Below are 10,346 nucleotides of genomic sequence, written 5' to 3'. Positions count from 1 at the left end.
CATAAGCTGAGGTAATAGAGTAAGCTGAGGTAATAGAGTACAACACTTTTTGAGAAAAATAATAAAATTTCAGACCAGAGAGGTGAAACCAAACCGAAATGATTAACGGTTCCGTTTATGAGTCAAAATCCACATACCATTTCAGAATCTTCGTTGTTTTATTATCAATCAAGATTATCCTTTTAGTAAATAAGCGCGTGTAATCTTCTTCGTTATTAATTTGAATAAGAATGTTACTCTCATCTAATAGTCCAATTTTTCACTCCCCAACAAGGTAATTTTTCACTCCATCTAATAGTCCAATTTTTCACTCCCCAACAAGGTGCATAAGTTCAATTTTTTTGCGAATAAACTCCATTTTGGGATGATCATATAGAAACTTCCCAACCAAATTCATACGACAGAAGAAAACAAATTGAATATCTTCAGCATCTGTGAAGAAAATGACAGACTTTCCATTCTTCCTATCAGACTTCTTGATGTCCTCTATCCACTCAAACGGAGGGAAATAGGACGATTTAGGTGTACTTGAGTCGTGAACAGCCGTAAGGGCACCTGCATACGATCTGTCCGAAGCCATCCTTAGAGTGCGACGTTAAGAACAGAGAAGAAAGCAGCTATGATAAACACGGGAGAAATTGCGTTGAAACAATCGAAGCTGAAAAGGAGAACACAGGAAGAGCAGCAGAGGAGCCGCAGAAATCGCGAGCTGTACCCGCGAGACTGGAAAAAAGAACCGCAGAACCCGCAAGCTGTACCCGCGAAATGGAAAGAGAGTCACTCGATACAGAAAGATGAGCCGCAAAATCGGGAACTCTCGAGCCGGGAAAGCTCGTGAGACGGGAAGACAGGACACGAGCGGGAAGAAGTAGCAAAGCTGTAACAGGCGCGAAGACGCCGGAGAAGAAGCAACAAAACCGTGACAGTTGCTAGGGATTGCCATAAGGTGAAACTCTAGCAGAGCCGAGCGGGAAGGAAAACAACGCCATTGATGTGCGACGTCTTCAGGTGTATCTTTTTGATAATCAATAGTGTCAATAACTTGAAGTTGATCAGAAGGAGATGTAATCACTGCCTCTAGCGGAACATTTTACTTTTTTGGTCTGAGGTGAGGTTGTAGATGATGACATTGAGAACTAGAGTGACCGAACATACGACAGTTCGAACAATACGAAGGAAAAGACTCAATTTCTATCTTCTGCCAATATTCATGGTGCTGTGTGCCCATCCTGATTTCCTCAGAAGTGGGAAAAAATGTCTCTTTCAACAAGTACTCTGACTTCAAATGGACGGAAAAAATTAAAAGTATGAATGCTGCCTTGAGTGGCTTACCATAAGCTGAGGTAATAGAGTACAACACTTTTTGAGAAAAATAATAAAATTTCAGACCAGAGAGGTGAAACCAAACCGAAATGATTAACGGTTCCGTTTATGAGTCAAAATCCACATACCATTTCAGAATCTTCGTTGTTTTATTATCAATCAAGATTATCCTTTTAGTAAATAAGCGCGTGTAATCTTCTTCGTTATTAATTTGAATAAGAATGTTACTCTCATCTAATAGTCCAATTTTTCACTCCCCAACAAGGTGCATAAGTTCAATTTTTTTGCGAATAAACTCCATTTTGGGATGATCATATAGAAACTTCCCAACCAAATTCATACGACAGAAGAAAACAAATTGAATATCTTCAGCATCTGTGAAGAAAATGACAGACTTTCCATTCTTCCTATCAGACTTCTTGATGTCCTCTATCCACTCAAACGGAGGGAAATAGGACGATTTAGGTGTACTTGAGTCGTGAACAGCCGTAAGGGCACCTGCATACGATCTGTCCGAAGCCATCCTTAGAGTGCGACGTTAAGAACAGAGAAGAAAGCAGCTATGATAAACACGGGAGAAATTGCGTTGAAACAATCGAAGCTGAAAAGGAGAACACAGGAAGAGCAGCAGAGGAGCCGCAGAAATCGCAAGCTGTACCCGCGAGACTGGAAAAAGAACCGCAGAACTCGCAAGCTGTACCCGCGAAATGGAAAGAGAGTCACTCGATACAGAAAGATGAGCCGCAAAATCGGGAACTCTCGAGCCGGGAAAGCTCGTGAGACGGGAAGACAGGACACGAGCGGGAAGAAGTAGCAAAGCTGTAACAGGCGCGAAGACGCCGGAGAAGAAGCAACAAAACCGTGACAGTTGCTAGGGATTGCCATAAGGTAAAACTCTAGCAGAGCCGAGCGGGAAGGAAAACAACGCCATTGATGTGCGTGCGTGTGTGTGTCTATATATGTGTGTGTGTGTGTGTATATATATATATATATATATATATAATTTTATTATTATTATTATTAGTGCTATTTATTTTATTATTAAACCAATCAACTTTAATTTTATTACAACTTACCTCATCAAACTTTGTCGAGCTCTAATCCACGCGACACTAATCCTCTGCGCATGAGCTTCTTCCCGAGAGCTAAATCACACGCACGAGAGCTCCTCTGCAATGTTCTCCTTCAATCACGACTCGACATAGATGTCAATGCTGCCTCTTCCCCTTTCTTATTCGAATGTACAAGAACTTCCGCACTCGCCTCCTTCTATGCACAATAGCGTTGTCCGACTTTTGTTTGTCGATGTCGCAACTCAAACCTAGCAGTGTCCCGAGTTCTTGTACATAGCTCTCATGCTAAACTGTTTGAATGTTCCTACCTCCCTCTCAACAAATTTATAGACGAACTTACCTATTCGGTTTCCCGAACTTATAGCTTCTTCTCTCCCCTCTTCTGCTGCTCGAGCTTCTCAATTCCTTATCTTCAGTTCTTCGTTTACTTGAGGCTTCGTTTCATCTTCTCTTCTGCTAAACTGTTCGACTCTTCTCTCCCGGGATGTTACAAATGTAACTGCGACAATATTATGAAATTAATTACTTGAATTATTGAAAAAACTAAATTAAATATGTTACACTAGGCACTTGGTTGAAATAAGAAATGACAATTTTCAAATTATCAAGCTCATGAATGTGAAGTGGATAGCAATCATAATGATAAATTAACTTAGAGTCTATTTGGGGCAGCTGCGGCTTCTCAACTTTTCAACAGCAACTGCGCTGCCCCAGGAAGTTGTCAGCTGCTGTGGGGAAGTTAATTGTTTGTTTTTGCAGTTGTGTGAAAACAATCGTGAGATAACTGTTTCTGAAAAAATGACTATTCTGCCCTTATTTAGTAAAACTGTGTAAAACATGACATCATTGCAGTGCAATGCTCATGCGAAGGAGCATTTGTACATCAAATCATGGGCTACTGAGAACAAAGCACTGAGAATAGCAGAACTTTAAGAAAAAACAACTTAGCATAAAAAATCAATTCCATGCTAACAATTCTGTCCTTCAAAGACAACAAACAAATCCCAGCAAAAAAAAGCCAAAAACACTTTAAAAATTAAAATTTTGCTAATCATAAACTAGCTAAATACATAGAACAAAGAATCAATATATGAGCCCTAAATCACATACCGGTCATAAAGAGAACCCAAAAAAAAAACACAAACGCATCTAAAAACTAATTAACAGAAAGAAAAAACTAATTGAAGAATAAAATGAATGAGAGAGACGAGATTTAGAGGAGGATCTGGGGACGGTGAATCTGGAGAAGAATTCAGTGAGAGGACATGGAGGCATAAGACCAATCAACCTCTCGAAGGGTTTCGATGAGATCTTTCATCGTCACATTTCTCTAATCTATCGATACCGTTATCAGCACAAGATCTCTCTCTATGTATTCAATCGAACTTATCTGCGATCATCGAAACTCGAAGAAGACGATTCAGGAAGCCCTAACAAGATTCTGAACAAGAGCGGACTGGAGAAATTTTGGGATTGATCCACGACGGTTTCGAACAGAGGGATTTTGGTTAGGGCAGAGGCGAGGAACGTAATAATCCATCGCTCGACCACAAGCCGCGGGGTTCGATCAGCGACCCCCGTTCCGCCTAAAAGGCATCTCGCCGCGCTCGGGACGGCGAACCAAACACGTGCACTTCTCGGCCCGACCCCGCGACGTGCTCACCCTGCGGTCCCAAACAGAGCCTTAATTGAATGTTAATTATGGTGGTGACTAGAAAATATTCATCATAGATAATTTAAAATTTTTGATATTGATGCTTATGAAAATTATAAATGTTAAAATTTAATATGATAAGAAAAACTGAACTTGAAGTTTCAACTCATAATGATAATATTGATTTTGAAGTTTGTATTTTTCTTACTGTTGGATTTAAATAATTTCTTCAAATGACAAATTTTTATGACTGATAATTTCTTCAAATGACAAAATTTTTATGACTGTTGGATTTAGATAATTTCTTCAAATGACAAATTTTTATGACTGTTGGATTTAGATAATTTCTTCGAATGATGAGAAATGCTTGATGAGCGATAGATAAGTGAGATTCAAAAATGTAAAATTAATTTGGCAAACTAGAATTTTTTATATGAGCACTGAGCAACATAAGGAAATGTTGGGAAATGAATGCACTGTGAGCAACAAAAGGAAATGGTGGGAAATGAATGCACTGCCATAGTGGTTGAAATGAAAAAATCGTAGAAAAAAAAACATTTTTGAGTTAGAGTTTGTTTTGGGCAGCTGTTAATTATTTATAATCTGTTGATAAACAAACTATTTTGATAATATAATAATTTGCAGATTATTAGAATAAACTGACTTGCTGTTTGAGGTAGCTTATTCAGAACAGCTTACTGGAAGCTGTTGTTGAATAAATGACCATTCTGTCCTGTTTGGTTAAACCACTATATGTATGTAAAATGCCATCTTCACTGTATGAATGTAAAATGCCATTATACCGAAACATAGAAGTGAGACATCATTCCACTAATGTGCAAGCAAATATAGAATCAAAATTCCCAAACATTCCAACATTCCAACATTTCCCCTCATTACCGACACATTTGATTCCCATCATGTCAACGTTTCAATATTGTAACTCAAAAAAATTCCCAGGCATGATCATACGTATGTAAAAATGCCACAGGAAAGCTTATGCTTTTTCAAATAACCACATCATATTTGAAAATCTAACCTTTCGAAGCATAAATTTGCAATAGAGATGAATGAAGAAGTGGAAGGAACTCTCATGTGTCTAGGGCAAGAAGGCAATGATACCTACTGAAGCACTGACCCCTCATGCACTAGCAGAAAGAGAAGAGAAGAGAAAGGAGGGGGCGAGTGCGAGAGAAGTTTCCTACGCTTGGGAAGGCACAATTGGCTGAAGATAATACCTTATGTGTGCCGATCTCCATCAAAGTGAAGGAGCAGAGCGTCGATTCTCCTCAAAAGAGTGAGGGCGAGGGAGATCTCGGAAGGGCAACAAAGGAATTCTTGCCCTAAATGCGAAAATCATACGCCGGACGCGGGGTTCCTCCAACTTGCGAAGGTATTAAGGAAATCACAATATCTGAACGCCGCGACACCAAGTCGTTCAGCCGAACGTGATATTCAAACGGGATGAAAATGCCGCCGCACCCTACTTATTGTGATTATTTATTTGATGAGTTTTATTTATTAAAACAAAGGACAACTATTACTGAATGCTTGAAAAAAGTAAATTATTGTCATGTTTTGTCGTCTTCCTTCAAGAATGTTACTTTATATTTCTTGGTTGTGCATTTCGTTAAAACAATCAAATTTATCTTTTGTACTTGCACCCATTGAATCCAAGGGTGGTAATACTACAGTTAATTTGGATATTAAGCGTATATCAATTTCATTTCCATCTGGATTTAAGATTTCTGCAAAGCTATTTTCTAATTGACATTATTAGCGTCATCACGAAAAATTTAAGTATTGGTATAGAGGAAAATAATGAAATCAATGATTCTAATGTTGTTTGTGAGTTTGATGAAGAAATTAATGATTTTTTGAGAATGCATTGATTGATTATTCTTTGAATGTCATATGTTGCATCATAACCATTATTAAGGTTAAATATAAGGGAATATCAAGTTTTCAAACATATTTCTTATATGGGAAATTTTGTGATTTTATAGTTTATAGTTCGTTATATGATTGTCGTGTCTAATTCCATCCCGGGCCACATGAATTTTAAACTTGAACTACATCTTCAACTTTGTAAGATATCATAGGTTGATGACATCTTTGTGTCTATATCTAGAAGGTATTTAATTTTGATTTGATATTTACACAATCTCAAATGCTCTACATGTAATGCCCTAACTTGACTGGTAAAAAGGCTTAAAAAATAATGCAAGCAGAGTGTAGAAACTTGTAAGGGTTGATAAGCTGAGCTGAAGAAAGAAGATCAATGACCAGTTCACCACATTAGAGTTGAATGCAATGACAATTGGGTTTTCAAAATCATTGATTCTCTCTCTCCAATGAACCAAAAAGGAAATCACACGAAATAGGCTCCCACTAACATATTTTATGGTCAAGTTGACCTTCCAAAGCTTTTTTGACTTGTCTCAACGTTGCGAATCAATGATAGCTTTCAAGTGCTCAAAAAATTTATGATTGAATCAATAGATATCAACCTATTGGAGTTTCAACTCCAAAAGCTATATTCCTACCTTGTTGATCGGTTCCATTATCAAGAACTCATAATTAGAGGGGCTCATGGACAAAATCTAGCTCCCAAATATAAATACTTAGAGGTTCTCTTTGGCGATGGATTCAGCTATCAAAATATCATAATCGAAGGAGATCATCATTACAAAAATGGTCTATCAATTTTAAGCTGTTTTCATTAAAAACCTAATATTAAAAGTCATGACTAGAGGAAATTACATTTAAGAAAACCCCCCTACAAAAACAGAAGAAGAAGAAGAAAAACTAGCAATTGTTGACAATTTTATGCTCATATGAGTTATCCATCATTTGTACTAATTTATCGTGAATGATATAATTAAAGTTTGACTGAAACTTTCAATGACCTAATGTCCATTCAAGTCTATCATATGATTTTGCACTAATAAAATCTATTGTTGATGAATCCTTCCTCCTGTTTAGGTGGTTAGCCTGATTTTCCTAACCTTGATGGTACTATTATATCATAACAATATAATATGTTCATATGTTTCTTAATGACCAAGTCTATGAGATGTGAATCATACGACACAATTCATACAATACATTCCATATGACACAAACCCTTTATTAGCCAATATTGGCTTAAAGCTGTCATCTTCAATAAGCTTTTCTCCCAAGTGCAATCTATGATTGTTAAGAAGGATCATTTGCTCAGATTGGATTGATTATCTCCAGATAATCAATCAAGTAGTATAATATTTATATTATCATTGATATCCTTATTTTTTGTTATAATAAACCCAAAATACTTTGCCTATATAAATGTGAATTGCAAGCTATATCAATGAGATAGTTTCTTTAATTTAAAGGGCATTAATATTGGGAATTTGGTTATGCAAAGTGAATTATTATTTCTGTGCCTATCATTTTTACATGCTAGCATGAAATCTGGATTCTCACTTAGGCCATCAATACTGAAGTAAATTTTATGTAAAAAAAAGAAACTAGGTTGTTAGCATCAGTTTTATTTTAAAGCTCAAGTGAACTAAGCCATTTTTCAATTAATAATTTAATACTATATGGTTAATGTTTCATCTTTTTTTTTTTCTCTCAATTCCATATTCTTCAACAGCGTTATGACGACTCGAAAGGTTGTTCTTCATCTTTTCAATCCGAAGAACTTGAGGCATTTAACATGGAGCAAAATCTGGAAGCACCACATTCTCACATTTATTCCCCACCATCAAAAGATCTGCTAGGCCATGCTGATGACCACAACACAAATATTTTCCCTAATCCAAACATCTCCAGAGCTTCCCCAGCACATGGAAATGGCCATGAAACAACGGTTGGCGTAAATTTAGCGCAGCAATATGATCAAATAGAATCCGAGCAATCACTGAAAAATATCAGCAAAAGCTCTACTTCAAAGATCGGAGAAGCAGAAGCAGAGCTTGACATACTTCTCCAATCATTTAAAGAAACCAGTCTTTCAGATTCTATTCAATGTGATTTTCTCGACCAAGAACCTGCTTCTAAGATCTCTTTGGATGATTCTCTGCCACTCCATTGGAAATCTGCTCCAAATATTGATTTCTTTCATCCAATGCATCAACATCTAAGTGATCAAACTCAGTTTTCTTCAAAGAAAATGGTGAAAGCTTCAATAGATGATGATTCCATTGATGATTTGCTTGCTGAAACCTCACAAATCCTGAAATTGCAGAAACATGAGAGAGCTCCAGGTCCAGCTCCACAACTAGGCTCAATCTTTTCTAATACAAACCGCTCCGATTCACATTCTGGTTCAAGCTCGATTGACGTGCTTGGAGGGCGTAAGTCCGTACTGACTCAAATTGGAGAGGCTTCGTCCAAGGGTGTTTCTACCAATATAGGCTCAGTTGCTCTGATGGATGATTTTGATTCATGGATGGATTCATTCTGACAATTTTTCGGGTGCATTACGCCACGGCGAGTCTATCGAGTGGATCAAGCTTCTGAGAGTTTACGGTTCAAAGTAGATTTCTAGCGACAAATGCTTTGAATTGAAAACAAGGTTTCTGTTCTCTTTTTACGTGGCACATTTACATACATATTACCCATTTCTTATGTATTTACATTTCTAATACACGAACTTCACTCTTTTTACATTAATATCAAACATATCTTTTATATCACATAAAACTATCACTATGTTTTAACTTTTAAAAAGTGGAATACGCATTTTCATTGCATAGGTAAAATGACATACATGTAAAAATTGAAGTTTAGGTATTAGATATTGAAATACATCAGGATTGAGTGGTATGCATGTAAATCTCTCTTCTTTTTTTTTTTCCACAGGAAAAGAGTTGGGAACGGAGGCACTGCTTTTGCTTCTTATCATTCTCTCTCAACTGGCTTGTGAGGTTAACGCTGAGTGCCTTTGAACGGGATGTCATGTGCATTGAGGCTTTGATCATCAAAAGTAGCGAGGTAATTAGTTGGATGCAATAATCCAGCTTTCATTAGTTTTTTTTTTAAATATTTTAGAGGGATTTATATATTTTTAATTGGTTGGATCACATTTTATATATATATTCATATTGATCATCTAATTTTGATATTTGTTTCTATTATATTTTAAGTGTCACAATTACTTAAAACCATATCCTTGAAATTGCGTAATTTATATTAAGAAATTGAATATTACTATATTTTTGATGTGATGTTAAAGATTTGAATGTTATATAAATAAATATCAAATTTTGGGTGTTAAGTAGGGGTGTAAACGAACCGAACATGAACGAACAGAGCTTGTGTTCGTGTTCGATTCGTTTAAAATTTAGTTTGTTTGAAATAAGCCAATGTTCGAAATTGTTGTGAAGTCGTTGTTCGTGTTTGTTTTTTTACAAAGGAGCCGAACACGAGTCAAACGCGAGCTGTTCGCGAACAATGAGCCAGTTTGACATCCCTAATATTAATATATATAAATAATATATTATATTAATTTTATAACTTGTATTAAATTAATATATAATATCTATATTAGTATATTACTAACATAGTATATTAATATATTATTATTATTAATTTATTATATGTTATAATTTATAAAATTTAATTTTTTATATATAATTATTTTAAATTATTTTATATTTCGAACAATAACGATTCGAACAAGAACGAACGTATCAATGTTCGTGTTTGGTTTGTTTAACTAACCAAACAAAAAAAAATTTGTTCACGTTGGTCTCGTTTACTTATCAAACGAATCGAGCACGAACTCATTGACGAACCGAACATGAACTGTTCGCGAACAAGTTTTTTTTGACAGCCCTAATGTTAAGCATGCAAATACTTAAGAATTATGTGGCATATATATAAGTTTTTCAAATATTTTTTAGTTGACTTGGCCTACTTTATTTTAAAATAAAAGTTTTAAAGTCAAATGGGTGGCTTGCTTATATCATAGGTTATTAGTCCATTTTAGTTTGTTTTTTAAGGCATCATAGCATTAATTAGTAAGAGTATTATTAAAGATTGAATTGAGATGAGGAAGTTTATATGTTTGTGCTTATGTATATAGTAAGAGTATTATACAAAGCATTAATATATATATATATATATATTTGTTGTTTCATCTTTCTCTCATTAACTATCTATTTATTATTTTCTCCAGTCTTGTTTTACACCCTTTTAGGAGTATTTTAAATATAGTATAGATTAAATACAATGTATTTAAAACTCATGATGTTATGTTCTCATGCTTGGTTAAAGTTAAATAAAAATGAGAAGAGAAAAAAAGAAAC

At 35.5% G+C, this 10,346-nt stretch overlaps 1 protein-coding gene across 2 annotated transcripts in view; it reads left to right on the top strand.

The window, feature by feature from the left end:
• The window catches only part of LOC110018160, a gene marked incomplete at its 5' end in the record, with an annotated part of 36,683 nt that extends 27,571 nt beyond the window's left edge, over nucleotides 1–9,112 (top strand). Inside the window, 2 exon segments of one of the 2 annotated variants that reach the window (XR_002293339.1) lie at nucleotides 7,688–8,611; nucleotides 8,899–9,112. Coding sequence is in view for 1 of the 2 variants with exons in the window: in XM_020715371.1 (XP_020571030.1) it covers nucleotides 7,688–8,500 (813 nt within the window). 2 annotated transcript variants of the gene reach the window in all.
• Between the last annotated feature and the right edge of the window lie 1,234 nt (nucleotides 9,113–10,346).

Source organism: Phalaenopsis equestris, unplaced genomic scaffold (genome assembly GCF_001263595.1).
Source record: "Phalaenopsis equestris unplaced genomic scaffold, ASM126359v1 Scaffold000004, whole genome shotgun sequence".
Classification (NCBI taxonomy): Eukaryota; Viridiplantae; Streptophyta; class Magnoliopsida; order Asparagales; family Orchidaceae; genus Phalaenopsis; species Phalaenopsis equestris.
The sequence above is the reverse complement of the archived record's forward strand: the minus strand, read 5'-3'. Positions and strand labels throughout refer to the sequence as shown.